The 20,046-nt window shown below is 32.6% G+C and overlaps 1 protein-coding gene across 1 annotated transcript in view; it reads left to right on the top strand.

The window, feature by feature from the left end:
- The window catches only part of dym (dymeclin), a 68,178-nt gene that overhangs the window by 32,007 nt on the left and 16,125 nt on the right, over window positions 1–20,046 (top strand). Inside the window, exon 14 of the mRNA XM_042747638.1 lies at window positions 10,215–10,320. Coding sequence (XP_042603572.1) covers window positions 10,215–10,320 — 106 coding nt within the window. The remainder of the gene's footprint in view (window positions 1–10,214; window positions 10,321–20,046) is intronic.

Raw genomic sequence — 20,046 nt, 5'->3', positions numbered from 1 at the left:
TGTTTTGGTTTCTCTTGGCCAGATTTTGCCATGACTTCATCTGGAACAGAGCAAACGCAGCTCAAAGGAGGTTTAGCATGTGAGCAGTAGCAAAGTTTTCCTTAATCTTAAAATATTGTTCTTTTGACAAACTTTTGAAAAAGAACTGCTCAAAAGAATCATTTGTGAATTGAACTAGTTTGTTCTGTGTGTTCGTTGTTCTGCATTAGATTCTGATTTCTTTGCATTTTAGTCAATGATTGTTTTTTTTAAGTTATTCAGACCAATTAAAACCACTAACATGAGACTGATTTAGCTTTTTTCTGAGTCTTTTAACCAATTTATTTAAAAGAACCACTCATAAGAGTCATTTGTGAAGTAGAGTAGGTTGTACTGTTTATTTGTTCTTCTGATTTCAATACTGATTTCTTAATGATTACATTAATGATTCTTTTACTACTTCAGACCGATTCAAACCAATAACATGAGATGGAGACATGCTTTTGACCAATTCTTTAAAGAACCACTCAAAAGAGTCATCTATGAATCAGAATAGGATGTTCTTTAAGTTTGTTGTTGTGATTTAAATTCTGATATCTTAATGTGTCCATCATTAATTTTTTTTTTTAGTTATTTAGAATGATTCAAACCACTCACATTTGAAATTTCTTTTCTTATCGGAGACTTTTTTCCTACTGATTAACAAGAACCGCTTAAGAGTTATTTGTGAAGTGGACTGTTCTGATTTAGATTCTATTTTCTTAATTTCATTATCGATTATTTAGTACTTTAAACTGATTCAGAATGATAACGTGAAATTGAGACTGATTTGGTTCTTTTCTTAGACTTGGACCAGTTCATGAACTGCTCAAAAGAGTCATTCATGATTCAGATTAGGCTGTTTGTTGTTCAGATTCTGATTCTGGTTTCCTAATTGATTCCATTAACAGTTCTTTTAGGACTTTAGACTGATTCAGATTGTTATCGTGATGTATTGAGAGAGTTTTGGTCTTTTCTAAATCTTTTGACAAATTCATTAAAAGGAACTGCTTAAAGGAGTCATTTATAAATTGAATTAGATTGTTTTGTGAGTTCGTTCAGATTTAAATTCTTGTAATGATTCTTTTAACGGATTCAAACTGATAACATCTAAGATTGAGATCGGTTGTTTTAGTCTTTTAAGTCAGTTCATTAAAAAGAACCGCTCAAAAGAGTCATTTCTTAAATCAGAATAGTCTTTACTGTTTGTTGTTTGGATTACGGTTCTGGTTTCCTTAATGGTTCCATTAATATTTATTTTAGTAATTTTATACAGATTCAAACCTTTAACACATGGTATATCGAGAACGAATTAGTCTTTTCTTCTTCATTTGACGGATCCATTAAAAATAACTGCTCAAAAGAGTCATTTGTGAATTGAACTAGACAGTTCTGTGAGTTTGTTTTTCTAATTTAGATTCTGGTTTCTTAACGATTCTTTTGGTAATTTAGACCGATTCAGAATTATAATGTGAGATTGAGGCTGGTTTGGTTCTTTTGGACAATTTATTAAAAGACCGATTCAAAAGAGTCATTTGTGAATTGAACTAGGTTGTTCTATGAGTTTGTTGTTCTGTTTTAAAATCTGGTTTCCTAATGTTTCCATTAATGATTCTTTTAGTAATTTAGACTCAATAGTCTTCGTCTTTCCAGAGAATTAACAAAAAAAGAGCCCCATTCAATTCACATACATCACAAACCCACAGCTCAGCTGAAACATCACTTCAGTGGCGGCACAATCAAACGTTATGGAAGAGGATCTAAATAATAACTAGTTCTTGACGCGGAGTCAAAACCTCAGTCGCACTGAACTCTCTCTCTCTTCATTTTACCTCATTAGGAAGTGCACCATCCTGCCAGAAGAAAAACATAGCACTAAAACAGCATTATGGCACGTTCTTCTGAAATGTCAGCCATATTTTCTCCAGCAGTGTCAGCATTTAATTTGATTTGTTCCTTTTCCTTCAGCGTGCTTGGCGGAGGGCAGGGGTATTGGCAGCGAGATAATGCTCACCCGCGGTAGCAACACATACCGTTTACATAAATGCCCGTAGCAACTCTGCTAATGACGGGGGAACGCGCGGCCAAACGCACTAATTGTACATTATAGTGGCAGCGCAGAGCTTCCTTTTAAAGCTGTTTTGTAGAGCTGTGGCTCACCGGCGGTGTTAGCGGTTAGCTCATAAGTTAGCATGGCTGTGCGTGCCAAGCAACATATTCAAAAGTAAGCAAATTTAAGTTTTCAAAATTGAAAAATTAAATAAATATTCTAATATCTCAAATTATATTTATGGGTGGAGCTGCAGTTCTGCTGCATGGGCTAATGTCAATCATCAGGCATTATTTCCTATGACCTTACACGCTTTTAAACAAACCAGACGCTCATGATGGTGTAAGTACCATGTTCTGTGGTCGGGTTTGTTGTTAAAACTGCTTTTAGCCAGTTTATTAATTATAAAGAAAGCTTGCGTTGTTTTATTAGGCAAGGCAAGGCAAGTTTATTTATATAGCACATTTCATACACGATGGTAATTCAAAGTGCTTTACATAAAAGAAAAAAAATCAACAATAAAACAAGGAATTTAAAAACTTTGCAAATTATTTAAAAATTTATTTAAAAGGTTTCAGATGAATTTAAAACAGTTAAGAATAGAAAAAGATTATACTTAAAATATAGTGCAATCAGTTCGGACATTCTGACATCGGTTATTAGTGATATGGTAACACATTCTGTGATGTACTGTATATAAAATTCATTATAAAGGAGTCCTTCATGCACTGTAATGGATTTATAGTATTATTTTTGTACTGTTAGTTTTTATTGATATTTTGAAAAAGAAATATATATTTTTTTATTTTCTTAAGTTAATTTTTTTTTTTTAATTTTATTAAGTGCTTTATTCATTTTCATAATTTTTTTATATTACTATTTAGGTTAAATTTTATTTCAGTTGTTTTTAGTTCAGTTTAAATCATTTGAATCATTTTAACCTTATAATTTTCATTTAATTAATATCTAGATATTATTTAATTTCAGCTTTATTTCAAATAACATAAGTGTTTTAATAGTTCACTAAAATAATCCTTATTCACAACCCCTTATAATACACATTATAATTCATTTTATGTTTTTATATCTGTAATGGATATTGCACTTTAATGTATAGTACATTAAAGAACACTAAGCTGCAAGTAATTTTTGTAATTTTTATTAGCATTTTTTTAAATGTATATAGTTTTTATTATTTTTATTTCACTATTAGTACATCGAGGTCAAATAAAATAAGTTTTTTAATTTTTTAATTTTCAGTTAAAATTTATTTCAAGCTACACAAATGTTTTGCATTATTTTTAGATAATCATCTGTATTATAGTATATAAGATTTGACTTAATTTCAGAATTATTTCAATTAACAGAAATGTTTTTTAATAGTTTTGTTTTTAGTTAACAATATTAACTTGATTAGATTATAAAAGACATTATTCATAATGGATATAATATTTTAATGTAATACAGTAAACAACAGCAAACTGCAATTACAACACCAACAATTAAAAATAATCATAAAACACAAACATATATTACACAAAAAGAAAAAATCTCAAAACCAAATAAAAAACAAAAATTATTTTAGAAAAGAGAGTATGTGTTATATTAAATAGTTTATTCTGTTCAGGCCATAAAGAAAAGAAATATGATTTGTTATTGTTTATGTCGTTTCTTTATAATACTGATGTTTGTCTATAATATATATTGATTAGTTGTTTTGTTTTTGAGGTGCTCTTGGTTACCAGATTGTGTTCAAGTAACCACTTCATTATATGCATGATTTTATGCTGGATTTATTATAAAGCAGTCCTGTCCGTTTTTACGATCTTTTTCTTCTCTCTCCCTCTAATAGTCAAAGCAATGCATCAGGTATTATTGTAGAAGTTCTTCTTTGCTCACTGAAAGGTCATCTTCTAAGTATGAATGCATGTTTTGTCCTAAACGAACAAGTTGCTGGTTTAACCGCAGTCTGTTCCATTGAGAGCGGTTTTAAGGATATTGTTTTTCCGTCTTATGTTTATGTGTTTCCTGTGGTGGGTGTCGATAGCACCCAGCTGCTTCAGAAATGAGTAAGAACACTGTGTGTTTCTCTTTGAAGCCTCTGTGTCTGTAAAAGTTCGGCATTGAAAGACTTTAATAGCTCCAGGCTGCCTGGAGGATTCTGCTTCCTGTGCGGACAGGAAGTATTTAGAGTTATGAGGCCAGTTCTGCATTAGATGAGTTGGACTTGGACCACACAGATCAGAGGCTGTGTGTGTGTGTGTGTATTTCTTGTTCATTATGTGTCATGGGATGTTGATGCTGGAATGGCCGTTGTCCATAAAAGAGCAAAACCACAGGATAAGATGAGAAACACACACACACACAGAGAGAGAGACTCCAAACTTTAGAGTTTCCTTAAGATGCCAAATGTTGTCATTCTCTGACTTTATAAGTTTGGATACCTAAAGGAGTTATTCAACATCTAAAGTGTTTTTGCAACAGTAAAACAATATTTTTTATATTTTAATATTTTTTAAATATTAAAGAATTAAAAGAAAAAAAACATGTCTAGGTCATATTTCACCACAAAATTATTTAAGTTAATAAATATTAAGTTTATTAGCATGAAGAATTTTTGTCTTATTTATTACAATTAAGCACATTTTCCCTCAAATTCCCATTACTGTAGTTGTCCAGACATTTTACTTCTGAATTTTCTCTTATTTTTAGATTGGCATTAATGTAGTATTTTTTATATATTATAGTATTATTTTAAAACACTTTGAATATAATATTATTATTTTACAGTAGCATGATTTAATATAAATTTAAAGCAGCATTAACTCTTATATATTTTATAATTTTGTTTCAATTAAACATTTTTTCACCAGATGTTCTGTTTTATAAATATGTGACATATTTATGTGTGTTTTTGGACAATATTCGAATAATTATTGATAAAATAAATTATTATTGAATTATTATTATTATTAATGTAATATTTAAAATAATAATTATAAAATAATACTTTCTTTTATTATTTTATTTTATATTATTATTATTATTATTATTATTTATTAATTTTTGCATTAAGATGTTTTTTAGGGGATTTTTTTTGGCATTACAGTAATGAGAATTAAGTGGGCTGAATTTGCATTATTGTCACATCTAAAATACTTAATACTTAAAAGACTTAATAAGCAGCATATCAACTGTTGCAAAACAACAAAACTAAACAAACTCTATCAAAAACACTTTCAATCACAAAAACACCTCATGTTGAGGGGTAAATCTGAAGTCTGTTCACTCTCTGTGTGTCTTTGGCTTTTTCCACAGCTGTTCTGTGTGCAAAACAACAGAACTACACAAATTCTGTCCAAAACACGGTCAGTCACACACACACCTGATATGATAGACCTGCTAATCTGTCAACAGCATGATAATCTCAAACCACACTCACTTGCATATATTAGCAGCAGCATTGTGTGTGTGTTTTAAAAGCCCAGGTGCACTGAAAGACCCCGTTCGAAGAGACAGACTGGGTATTTTTAGCTTTGAGTGGCTTTAAGAGTCAACAAAGTGCAGCCGCGTCCCATTAGCACAGCGAGAACACCACCTGCTCCAGACAGACAGACAGAAAATCGACAGACACCAAATGAAGCACTTCAACTGGCCGTGAACAGACAGACCGTAACAGACACACAGATTTAGCTAGACAGAAAGTACCAGACAGTGTGTGTGTGTATCAGACAGATCAAAACCCAGAGCAGACGGACAGATAGTTCTGTGTGTGTGCCAGCGGGCATTTAATGTGCTCTGACTCTCTCAGTAGGTCACAGTGACATGGCATTTCGTACAAACACACTCTGAGCGCCGCTGTCTGCCCTTCCTGCTGCCGCCGCACAGATCTCAACCCCAAAATAAATACAGATCAATCTAGAATCTCAGACCCAACGAGTCCTCAGCAGCCGCGGGATGTTTGACGTGGACTCTCTGGTTTGTGCTTGTGGGCTGCTTGTTTGCTTCAGAGGAAACAGTTGATAATAAGAGCAGAGCGGGATGAAAATATTTATGTTCTGATTTGTTTTCCTGTTTGCGTGGTGTTTGCTAAGTCAAGCAGCGCTGTTACCGTTGCGTACACTTTAAACTTTAGTGTTTGCACATGAATGATTCCTTAAATCCTGTGTGTTTTTGAGGATGTGTGGTGTTGTGCTTTGCTAAGTGATCAGATGCACAGTTTTCAGCAAAAAAAGGGTGAAAAGAACTCGGAGAAAAAGGCCAGAATGCCTCAGCACGACTAGCTGTTTGTGTGTGTGTGTGTGTGTGTGTGTGTGTGTGTGTGTGTGTGTATAGAAATAAAGTAAAATACAAAAAAAGTAACTTTATTTTAAATTAAATTCAGAATTTTAGATTTTTTTGTTTAGTTTTAGCTGAATAAATACTCTTAAAAACGTTATACTTATTGTAAGTATAAATTATACTTATTATTATACTGGTATAAACATATATTGACTTAAAAACCACACAATTATTAAAAATGACTAAAGCTTTACTAAACTTTCCTAAATTACAATTTATAAAATCCAGTTGTTTATATACTATTGTGGCATTCATTGGTATTTTTAATTAACTTTAATTTTTATATCTTCACTTTTCATATATTTTTTACTTTTGGTCAGTTTTATATTATTAATATGTTTATTTAGCTTTAGTTTTTAACTTAATGTTGCCAAGCAAACGTTTCTCAACAATTTGTGTTCAAGTTATTTAAGTTTAAAGTTTTATCTAATATTTAGATTTTATTTAATTTAAGCTTTGTTTCAGTTAAAGAAAACATTTTATAATAGTTTTACTTGTAATTAACAGTAACAAAACTAGCTCACATCAGGCTAACAGACTAAAACTTTGACTAAATTTAAAATGAAAGCAAAATCTACAAATAAAATCAAACAAAAACTATAATCGTGTATCAATGATGCTGCAGTAAGCACTCAGATTTTCTTGTGGAAATGTGACGGTGTATTTTGGAGGATAGGGTTTCACAGCAGATGGTGGCAGATGAGTTGATCCCACTCTAATTTGACACAAACTATAATGACATGTTTTTTTTTCCCTCCATGACGCAAAATGTTTTAGCTGTCAGAATGATAATCCATAACTGAAATTATTGCCACGGCAACATTTGTGTTCTACTGAGTGTTGTATTAGCCATCACAGTCAGATTGTTGATGTACCTCAGTGCAGCATATTTAGATGCTACACACACACATGCACAGGTAAAAACAAAATCCCTATTCATTTTTGGGGAAAAAAGAAAAGAAAAAGTATATATTAAATATTTTATTTATGTATGTATGTATTTATTTATTTTGTCATATTTTATGTATATTTAGTTATACATACATGTGTATATGTGTGTGTGTGTGTGTGTGTGTGTGTGTGTGTGTGTGTGTGTATATATATATATATATACACACACACACACACCATACTTTGTGTTTTTTATTACTGTTTAGAATTGATATTTAATTTCCCATACTATGTTTTATATATACATAATGAAATGTTATTTTGTATTTTTACTTGTATTTGATTTATATTTATGTATTTTATATATTTATGTTAGTATACATTCTTCACAACATCTAAAAATGCTAAATATTTTTTAACTGAATACGCGCTGTGTTTATTGTTGCATGCTATTTTACATACTGTTTTTTTGTGCTACTTTTAAGTACACAGTATGCAGTATCCTTACAAAATACCTTAATGTATATAACAGTCCAATAATACAGTTTAATTGGTCTGGAATTACTTTGCCATTCATATTTTTTGAACATTTCCATAGTTTTAATACTGCATTTCTAGTAAAAGTAGTATGGTAGTATGCGATTCCAAATATACTCAAGGATTATGAGAGTGGATGTGTGTGTGTGTTATATGACGGCTTCATACGGTTAGAGCTCAAAGCATGTGCCGTCCTTTAGTGATTGATGAAGTCATCAGTATGAGACGCATTAATCCTTCCCATCATGCCTGCTGCTCTCCATCACCGCACATGTGCAGCACTTTCATTGTCTTTCACTCACACACACACACACACACACACACACACACACACACACACACACTCAGGCAGACGAGAAGGATTTGAAGGTCACTATAGTGAGGGAACTCATTACCCATGATTCATGTTTAACTCTGCCTTTAACATACAAGGCCTCTGATTGGCTCGTCTCAGCCTGGCTATTATCACACACACTTACCAGGTCAGAAAGGTGTTAATGTGGGTGTATGTATGCATGTGAGTATGATTTGTGACTTTTAATATTACGACCTAGTAAGCTGCCTACCTTGACAGCATCTGACAATCCCAGAATGCACTGCAACACACTCAGTGGGAAAGTGGTGCTTGTATTTCCTTAAATACTGGAAAATACGAAAACTGTCCTGGTTTTAATGCAAGTAGAAAACGTTTTTTTTTAATGAAGTACGCTCACTCGGGACTTGTTTAGTAGGATTTTACCAGAAATGTAAATTTTAAAAAATATATTAAAAATAGTACTAAGAAAGTACTAATACTAATTAAAAATAGTATTTATTTATTATTATTTTAAATTAGCTTTTTTTAGTTTTTCATTTTATTGTAATTTTTAGTAATTTTTTTTTGTCTTTTTTATTAGGTTTTTTAAAAAAATATATATTTTTAGCATTTTAGAACTTGAACTCAAACATGTTTTATTTCATTTAGTTGCCAAGTTTTTTTTTTTAAGTTTTTTTTTTTTTAGTAACATTTTTAAGATAATATATATTTAAAAAGGAGAAGTTTTGATTTTATTTAATTATAACAACACTGGTCAATCTCAGGCTGTATTAGAAATAGGTAACTTAGTCGTGATTGAGACTTTTGATTAAATTAAATCATATAAACAATTCAAGTTGTAGGAAACTTCTAGCCTGCTTTCTGTTGTTTATTTGAACTCCCAGACCCGGGCAGAAATGCTTCTGTAATTCATTCTGTCCTAGTCTTTTGTCTAAAATGTGACCCATTTTTCTGTCAAGTTGAATATGAAAATCTTCCTAGAGAAACTCAAGTCTGGAGGTTTTTCTGATCCAGCCCTCATGCCCAGACCTGAGAGAAAACTCTGACCCAAATTACATTCTGTACAGACCTAAGCTTCATTAAAAGAGCTCTGAAACCAGAGCAGAGTTACAAAAGCTTGTGAACGGCCGGAGTGACTGTTATAGCCGTCATGGAGACAAGCAGCGACTCGACTGCAATATTAGTTTCAGTCAGGGTTATTATCATTAACTAAAACTGTTCAAATGCTGAAATAAAATATAAATATTAGATGAAAAATGGAACTAAACTTAAAAAAATTAATGAAAATTTGAAAAAAAAAAAAAAACCGGTTGAAGAAGTACAAAAAATGCTGAAAGTAAAACTATTAAAAAACAAATTTAAAGTTGTATAAATATTTAGAAATATATATATAAATTAAAAAAAAAACAGAAGCCTTGGCAACTGCTTGATATAAGTTTATGTTAAAGCACTAAAATTACTAACTGGAAATATATAAAAAACTAAAACTGAAGATGAAAAAGAAAAAAGGGATAATAATAAAAAATTACAAAAAAAACTATACTTAAATTCAAATGAAATTTTAATTTATATATAATATATATATATTATATATATATTATATATAGTTTTTAATTACACAATTTTTTGTATAGTATTTCATTTTTAAAACTTCTCTTGTTTTGTCTGTCATCTTTCTCCATTCTCAACACAATGCATTGTGGGATTGCCTTCAGGAAGGATGCATGTCATTCTGCCTTTGAATTTTTGCCAAAGCAAGTTATCTTAACATATTTCTGAACAGCAAGTGCAGCATCGCCTGCGATCCCTTTGAATGCAGTTCCTCCGCTGTGACTCTTGATCTCGTTGGCAGATGTGTGGATTACGATCTTATACGTGTGAAAATCTGCGAGGCACAATAAACTCAGCAGGGTTGTGACAGCGTCGTTCATCACTGTGACATGCTGTTTTGATTTCTTGCTGATACTGTGACAGACGAGGCGAATACTCTCTCAAGAAATGATTTCAAGATAGGCTTCGTGGTTCTGACTCTCTCTCTCTCTCTCTGTCTTTCTCTCTCAGTTTGTTTGCTCTGCTGTCTAAGAAGCACAATAAAGTTCTGGAGCAGGCGACCCAGTCCTTGCGTGGGCCTCTGGGAGCAGACGACACGACCGTTCTGCCCGACTATGTGAGTCAATCCTTTAATCAGTCAGTTCACTGATTCACAAAAAGTCTTCAGTCCAGTTTGTTTCCAAAATTTAATGTTGTAAAGTCCTATATAGTATAACAAAAGTCTTAATTTTAATTTTAAAAGGACTTAAATTTGGAGCTTGAAAAAAGCAGGTGTTGCGATACAACTTAATATGATTATTAAATGTCAAATTTCTATGATTTATTGAAAAAATGTGAAAGGAACCACCACTGCACATCCTACAGGCTCATGGTTTCACAAACAGTTGGCGATAAATGTATACTGCGCATTTATGCCAAAAGAAATTGCTTATGATTTACTGTTGATGAATTATGATAATGTTTACTTTACAGTGTTAATATTGAAACATGTTTTAGATGGTTGTAAGAGTGCATAGTTTATCTCCCTTATCTGTTTGAATAATAAAAAAAATAATAATTCAAAATAAGAGTCCAGGTGCATTTTGCCTTGTTTATAATTAAAAGTCCTGCATTATGCAGATCATATTATTTTCTGGTTATTATTGATATATCAGTTACGCAATAAACTATAATTTCTAATTTATTCAGTGTTTAAACTTTAAATAATTCCTTTTTTTATTAAAAAATGCAATTTGAAGCAGAAGTATTTAGTAAAAAACTAGTGTACTTTTTATTTGTCTTAAAATAAATAAAATGCATTGGCTTGTAAATGTAAAAATGCATAAGTGTAAAATATGATTATGTATATTTTTAAATAATATTAGTAATGACTCTTTTTTTATTAATTATTAACTCTATTCTATTTCTTTTCTACCTACATGTTTTCTTTTTATTTATTATTAAAAAATTATAAAATAATAATAATAAACAAGCTCTAAATATTCTATTTTCATTCTATTTTTAATTTTCTCCTCCTTTTTATTCTTAAAAATGTATTTAAAATATAAATAAATAAAAAAGGGCTACGTGTACTGCGTTAGGTTAACCGAGACTTGTCGGTTATTACTTACGTATTATTGCTCTTTTGTTGGTTTGGTTGCTTGTATTGTCCTCATTTGTAAGTCACTTTGGATAAAAGCATTTGCTTAATGACTAAATGTAATTGTGAATTATTATTGGATAAATTAAAGAATTTGTATAGTGCTTTACTATGTACTACTGTACACTTAAAGCACCTAATATATGTGCCACCACAAACATTCAGACGTTATTAAGTAATAGTACTAGTTAATAAGTAGAATTATTTTAAATGAGTAGGACTAAATATGATTAATTTTAAAAAGATTTATACAAAAAATGAAAATATTTGTGTATTTATTTCTTTTATTAAAATTGGGAGACAGGTAAGCATCAAGCCCTGCTGATACATGGTTGCTTGGCCTCGGCTTGTGATTGGATCATCAGATGTTAATACAGCAAACTTGACACGATCTTAGAGTTTTGTTAGTGCTACATCTGCATAAAGACATGCCCAAATGTGTGTGTGTCTCCAGACAGCAGACAGTCCTTCTAGACATAAAGACACATTGTAGACATAAAGGGAGGGCGGGGCTTGGAGGAAAGGGGGAGGGGCTGTTTGTGCAGGTCATTTAGGTCAGTGGGTTTGACCCTAGAGGGCAGCAGCCAACCTGCTCTGATGCTCCCTAGAGAGGGGGTGGGTGTGTGGGACAATAGGGATGTAAATGACGTGTGTGTGTGAGATGATGGGGAGTTTTCAGAGTGTGTGTGTGTGTGTGTGTTTGCTCCACAAACAGCCTGAGGCCGGAGCCTTGCAGATGTCTGCTGTGTGTCTGGGTGGGTCAGACTTCTGTCTGCTGTCCTGATTAAGCCCCGCACCCCTGCTTTGTGTCTCTCTCTCCTTCCTTTCACATCTACTCCTCTTCATCTGTTCATCTGTCCATCTGTCTCAGTCTGTCTGAATATCTTCACTCCCTCTTCCAGCAGTTTCTACCGCACTTCCACTCAATGATGACACTGCATGACCTACCCACAAAAAACAAACAGTGCAATGCGGTCCTCATTTACATGTCTTATTCCTGGATTTTGAGAGCATATTTCAACATGCAGAGTCATTTGATTCAGCGTCTTTATGCCATCTTGAATCGTTCAGAAGTTCTTAAAATAAAATTCATGGTAGTAAAATAATAAAAATATGAAAAAAATAAAAAAATGTTTTTAAAATGTTTTTTCTTATTTTTATTTTTTTGTTTTTCATTAATATAATAATAATGCATCTACCTCTAATGAAGCTTTAAAAGTTATTTAAAAGAGTAAAATTCATACTAATCAATTAAACTGTTCAGTTGTTTATTGTTAATATGGCATCGCAAGCTCTGAATCATTCATAAGTTAACTGAGTAAAATTAGTAGTTATTTAAATTATAAATAATAATAAATAATGATAAACATAATCATGATAAGTAAATAATAACAACAGCAACAACAATAATATAAGTTATTTAAACAAATAGAGTACATACAAATACATTACTTTTTATATTTAAAAATATAAAAATTTTATTTATATTATTTAAATGATATATATAATCGGGTGTGTGTGTTTATAAAAATATTATTTATTATTATTATTATTATTATTCCTATTCTTTTATTGTTAATATGCCAGCTCTGATGAAGTGTTACTAAGTTATTTGAGTGAGAGTAGTAGTTATTTAAATGATTAGTAATCTATATTTTATAAATAAATTTATAAACCTATCACACAAACTGTCAAAAAATAAAAACAAATTAACTGATATATGATTAAAACTAATACTATTTTATTTTATTTTATTATTTTATTTTATTTTATTTTATTTTATTTTAGATGGACAGACAAAACAAAGTGATTAAATAGCTGTGCAGTGTGACAATTAGAGCATTGGTCCATTAAATGCACATGCCATTGGGTGTTTTCAAGTGTCATTATTGCACTTATGGAAGCAATTTTGTTTTGTGCTGTGTGTTTTTTTGGCCTTTTGAGTTGTTGTTGTTGTTGTTGTGTGAAGTAGACTTTGTGAGGACATTATCCCAGCAGCAGCTTTAAGAGGCCCATGCATTGCCAGTTTTCCCAGAACCGCCTTTTCTTCAGTCGAATGGCATGATTGGTTTCCGGCTCCGGGGGGGTACTTTCTCAGACTTTTATGGGAAGGATGTCCTAAACTGCAGATATCAAGCACCAGTTTAGACTGCATTTGATTTTGTAAGCCTTTCCGCTGTCATATCTTATAAGACAAACAACATTCGTGCGCACACTGTTTTCGTCTGCTGTCACTGTTATCGGCATGGGATTTCCTTCATTCTATGGGAACAGATGCAGATGTGTGTCTGTACATACAGAGCTTTTATATCATCTGATGAAACTGATATCGCCAGCTCTGGATGAGCTGTGCTCAGAAACATAAAGCAGTCGATATGCACACATCAGCTCTAGATTCATTCACTATTAGTAACTTGAAGCCGTTTCTGCTTGAAAAACGAAATTATTTTTGGTGTTCTTTACTTGACAGAAAATAAATAAATAAATTCCTGAAATCTTCTACATGCCTGAGAAATTTCTGTAGAGACTTCAGGGCCATATTCACTGGATATTAAACATCTCTTCAGATATTTATTTATATCTGAGTGGCTCAGTATTTGCCGCATGTGGTAAATCCAAGTGAGTTATAAGCTGTGATTGTAATGAACACATAAACCCATGTGACATCGTTTCTGTGCACCACATATTTAATGATGTGTGTTAGATGTGTTTGCACATAAATGTGTAAATGTGTGTGTGTTTAATGGCTCTCAGTGTTAATTAGAATTGCAGCACATATGTGGCGTCTCGTCACGTTCCTCTGGGTCTCATTGATGCGCTGCGGTTTCCATCAGTGCCAGGATGTTTCACACTTCTCTACCAGTGTTATTATAGTATCGTTAAGATACTATTACAGTTTTTATAATTATTTTGAATTAGTAAAAATATTTTGCGATTTTATTTAATTTTTTCAATGAAAATGTGAAACGTTGCCCTGGCAGTTAGCTGAAATAAAGATGATTTATTTTATTTTCAGTTAATGTTTATTTCAAGGAACTTTTTAGTTTAATGATTTTAGTTTTAGTTTTAGACACCTTGTAGGTTTCACTTGTATATCTGTATCGTTGCTTTAGTTAAGATACTATTATTGATCTTTATCATTGAGATACTATTATTGTTTTTATTAATGTTATTTTATGAATAATATTTATTAAGATTATTCTGAATTAGTTTGTATTTTTGTTATATATTTGTATATTATTTTTTATATTTTGAATTATTTTTCATTTTAGGTTTTTATATTCACTTTAATTAATTTTAATAATTTTGTTGAACATGAGAAATGTTGCAATGGCCACTAGCTGAAGTTTTAATTAATTCAATTTAATTTAAATGTATTTCAATATTAGTTTAAATTTTTTTTTTTATAGTTTTAGTTTTGCTTTTACCTCTAATAATTGTGATCTGTACAAAGAGTCAGTCTGCTGGCGCTGCTCTCTGTGCCGTGATTATGGGATGTCTCCGTATCTTAATACAGGTCAGAAAACGACCCATTTACCGTCTCCCTAAAGACAAACACTCTTTCTGCTCATCTCTTCCTCTGCCCTTCTTTTCCTCTCCATCTGTCTCCTCACGATTGTGTGATGCCCGTCTCATCTCTCGTTTAAAGGCTCTTTTGATGGCCACGGCAGCAGCTGGAGTGTTTACAGACGGGCGACGCTGACGCCAGCTGATCGTAATGCGTCAACCCAGGGAGTGTAAATCTGATGAGCCTTGTTCAAATCTCAGTGAAGCACTGAAAGATTCGCTTTGTTTCTGCAGAGCGTCTGATTCACCTTGAAGACGAATCTCCATTTGTTCTGTGATTTACCTGTGTTTCCATGCCAACCGTTCATGTTTCTCTCAGCTGCTTCTCTCACCCTGACCTTTGCCCCCTGACCTCTGTTTGAGAGTGTAAGGGCTTGTAACCATGGAGATGTGAGTTTGCCTCTTTCTGGCTTAGACAGTATTGACATCACAGTCATTAGCTGATCATTAGACCACACACACACACACACACACACACACACACACACACACACACACACACACACACACGCGCGCTCATGCATGTATGCACACAGACATCTCTCTCACTGGATGACTAATGACTGTCTGGAACTGGATGCTGTGCACTTCCTGTTCCTTTCTGTCTGTTTCTCAATGCACACACACTTGATTTCAATTTCAAGACCATCTTTCCCTGCAGTGCTGTTTAAGCATTGAGCATAGCATTGAGAAACTGTTATATTTTAGAGTGTTTTTATTTTTTAAATATATATATTTTTTCATTTTCTTTTTGATTTAAATAAAAGTTTTAGTAATGTTGTGTGTTTTTGTCATTTTATAAGTTTTTGTTTCTTTTTATTATGCCTATATAGGTCTGATTATTTTTTATTTCAGTTGAATGGAATGGAAATGAGAAATGTTGCCTTGGCATTCAGCTGAAATAAAATGTTTAATTTTTAAAATATTTAGTTTTATTTAATTTTATTTCATTTAACCTTTATTTTATTTCAACTAACAAATAAAATACAGCCCATGTTTTACATGCTTCAATTGAAATCAGGCATCAACTTGTGATATAATACAGCAGAAGTAACTGGATAACTGTTTAACACAGTTTTTGTATTCATTACCATTCAAAACTTTGGGTTCAGTAAGATTTTTAGTGTCTCTTCTGCTCACAGAGCCTGCATTGAATTGATCAAAAATACAGATAAAATTGTGAAATATTACTACAATTTAAAATAAATGTTTTCTCTGTGAATATATAGTAAAATTTAATTTATTCCTGTGATCAAAGCTGTATTTTCAGCATCATTACTCCAGTCTTCAGTGTCACATGATCTTCAGAAATCATTCTAATATGCTGATTTGCAGCTCAAGAAACTTTTATTATTATTATTATTAATGTTGGTAACAGTTGTGCTGCCCAGTATTATGTGGAAACTGTGATTATTGAGTATTATTAGAAAGTTCTAAAGAACAGCTTTTATTTGAAATAGAATTCTTTTGAAACATTTAAACATCCTTACTGTCACTTTTGATCAATTTACTGTGCCCTTGCTGAATATAAATATTAATTTTTTTTTACAAAAAAGCAGCTGACCCCAAACTTTTGAAAAGTAGTCTGTACATATCAAAAATCGGACTGATATTAGCCAACACTGATGATATATGTAACCTTGCTGATGACGCACAGCATGTCTGTGTAGATGATTAGACTAGATGATTAGAAGAGCCTTAAATTAGTTACTGCAGCGCTTTGAGTCTGAAGAAGGTGTGTGTGTTTTAATGTGTAGGATTTGTTAAAAATCCGTCTGCCTTTCCACACAGTCAGGTTGTTCACACATTAACATCTGACCTGAATTCCCCTCTCTTTCTGTGTGTGTGTGTGTGTGTGTGTGTGTGTGTGTGTGTGTAATCTCATTAGTCTGTACTGTAGAGCAGATCCTCTCATCCCTAATTCACTCCTACGTTCTTCTCGTCTAATTATCACTCCCTGTTTCTGTCTAGACACCTCCAGCTTCTTTCTAGGTTGTAGTTTGATCTGGTTTCCCAGTGCTTTTTTCACTGGCTTTGCTTCACGGCCCACATTTTACACTGAACATCATGTAGCGACGTCGTTTACCCGTTTGTACGGACCTGCGACCTGTTTATTACGAACTACAGGTCTAGACGAGTATTTCCAGGTCTGGTCTGATCCCGTCCTGTGTGTTTGTTTCATAAGTATCTACTTAAGTTCGGTTAATAACGGTGGCGACGGTCTCCTACCCCGTTAATATTCCCGACTGCTGCGTCCGAACATTCAGTCCATTGAAATAAAAATGAATAAGAATATAAACCCAAATCTCTTTCCAATGCAACAACTGCAAACTCAACATTCAGACCATTGAAATAAATCTGAATAAGATTATAATGTGAATTGTCTTTCGTTCTTTCCATTTTTGTATTTTAATTTATGTATTTTGTTTGGTGCAAATCATCCATAGTTTTAAGGCTAGAAGTATTGCAAGCCCTCTGCACTTCATACAGGTTTCTCAGGAAACCTGTTTGAAAACAGTCATTATTTTTGCAGTTCTGCAGTTTTTTCTTCATTTTTATTTTATTTTTCTTTTCAATTCTTTCTTTCTGTCTTTCTTTTTCTTTCTTGACATTTATGTATTTTAATTTACTTTTCTATTTTATTTTAATCTGTTTTATTTTAGTTTATTTTTATTTTCTTTACTTTTTCTTTACCTTTTATCTGTTTTCTTTTGTTTCTTTTCCTTTTCATTTCTTTTGCTTTTATTTTTCCTTTTCTTTCTCTTTTCCTATTTCTGTATTTATTTTATTTTATTCTATTTTGTGTAATTTTAATCATATATATTTAGTTCTTTTTCCTTTCTTTCCTTTTTTCTTTTCCTTTTATATTTTCTTTTTTCTTTTTATTCTTTTCTTTTTCAATTTTTCTTTTCTTCTCTGCTTTACTTTCTTTCTTTCTTTCTTTCTTTCTTTCTTTCTTCTACTTTCTTTTCTTTCTTTCTTTCTTTTTCAGATCTCAAAATGGCCTGAGATCTCTTGAAATGTCTGTCATTCTTGACATTTCTATTTTTTTTTGTTTGAACTTCAACTCATCCCTAATTTTAAGGCTAGAAGTATTGCAAGTGCTCTGTACTTGATGCAGGTTTTTCAGGAAACCTGTTTGAAAACAGTCATTATTTTTGCAGTTCTGCATGCTGCCACTAGAGGCACCAAAACAACACACTTCAGCTTTAATGCAGCACTGGGGTCAAGGTTTGCATGGAGAGCTGATATAAGAGTATGTTTTCATTGTCTTGCATCATGCATTGGGGTCAGATTTTGCCTTTAATCGTGACCTGACATCAAGAATGGTGTTTTTTTGTCTCCAGTGTTCATGTATTAACAGATGGTAGCATATGGGGACACTGAACGCAGTTTACTTGTGTGTGTGTGTGTGTTTCCAGAGGAATTAATCTGCGTGAGTCTCAGACAGAGCACTAACCGCAGTAATCATGGAGCAGGTTTACAAGGCCACAGTCTTGCCAAATCCTGGTGTCTTTCCAGTAAAGCCGTTGTTCTGCTGGCGTTTGCCCGTCACTGGTGATGCTGTGAGACTGATTCAGTCTGAGGTGTTTTACTCATGTACTGTTTGTCTCTGACTCTGGAGCGGAAGTCTTTAACCTGTGGCGTCTTTTCTTGCTTGCAGAGGAAGCACAATGTAAAATATGATCTGGATGTTTGTCAGATCTCTTTTCCGCCAGCATTAACCGAGTGCTGGTTCAGAGTTGGTTTGACTGCGGTTTGCCTTTCCGCAGGCTAGACACACTATCAACAATGGCAGACGTTGCATTACTGAAGATGTTCATGGCTGTGCAAATCTACATTGGCATCCAAATACACAGAATCCACCATGTCCGTGTTTGGCTGCTATTTCAGAAATGGTGGTCAAAAGTTTTTGTTCATCTTGTTGGTCACAGTAACTTTTTTTTATTTTACAATTGGTCTTTTATTTTCATTTCTTTTGTTTTAAATTCGATTTACTTAATTGCCTTTGCAGTGTTTTAAACGACACTGTGGTTGTTTATCAGTCATTGAAGCTAAATCCATAAAGTTCTGTGTTTTGGTACATTCCCGGACTCTTTCTCGAGCTTTCCTGATCTGTCATTTCCTAAAATCACTTCAGTTAGCATCCACTTAAAGAGCGTTTGATGTGGTGTTTCTGTGTGTGTGTGTGTGTTCCTATGGAAACCCGTTTGCACATTCTGTTCCATTGACTTGCTTTTGTCCAGAGAGATTTGTGGCTCAGAAACTGACATCAGTGTTGAGAATAAGGAACGGATGAATAACATGAAGAGGAGGCCGATGGCTGCAGGCAGAGAGTCTGTAGAGAAGGACAGTGGGAGAAAAGGAAATGAGAAGGTCAAAGGTCAGAGACCGAAGGCTCTTCAGAGACGTGACATGCTGCAGTACATGGAAGTCTTTCTGTCTCAAAAGAATCAAAAGACATGCTTTTGAATCATTTAGTTGTCAAATGCATTGTGTCACTGAAGAGAAGAATCTTTTGCTAACACTTAATGTATATAAAAGAAGTTGTAAATAATATTTTCTTCTTTGTAAGTAACAGCTGACAGAGCTATAATACGTATTACCAGTTTATGCTTTTTTTAATTTCTTTCTCATTCTTTTTTACATTTTAATTTGTTTTTACTTTATTATTAATTTATTAATTATAAAATTATTTATTTGTTTTTTTTTATTTGTTTATTTGTATATATGTTCTTTCTCTTTGCTTTTCTTATTTTTCTTTTTATTCTTTCCTTTTTTCTTTTATTCCTTTTTACATTTCGTTTTGTATTTTATATTTAATTTTTATAGTATATAATATACTTTCATTTTTATAAGATGTAATGCTTTAGAATCGCGGTTAGCCCTGTTTTAACCCCAGGTTAAGGCAAATATCTGTGTGTCTGTGATTTTTCTGGTTTGCATTGAACAAACTGCTGATGTAAAGACTGGTGGTCATACAGTGACTCCAGACTGTCTGTTAAGGCTGATGACATCTCACACACACACACACACACACACACACACACACACACACAAACTATGCATCCACACAGCCCTGACATCAAACATGCTTAAATATGATGCTTGAAATGTATATGTTGTGGCTACAGA

This window comes from Cyprinus carpio, chromosome B21 (assembly GCF_018340385.1).
Source record: "Cyprinus carpio isolate SPL01 chromosome B21, ASM1834038v1, whole genome shotgun sequence".
Lineage (NCBI taxonomy): Eukaryota > Metazoa > Chordata > Actinopteri > Cypriniformes > Cyprinidae > Cyprinus > Cyprinus carpio.
This window is presented reverse-complemented; position numbering and strand designations above follow the sequence as displayed.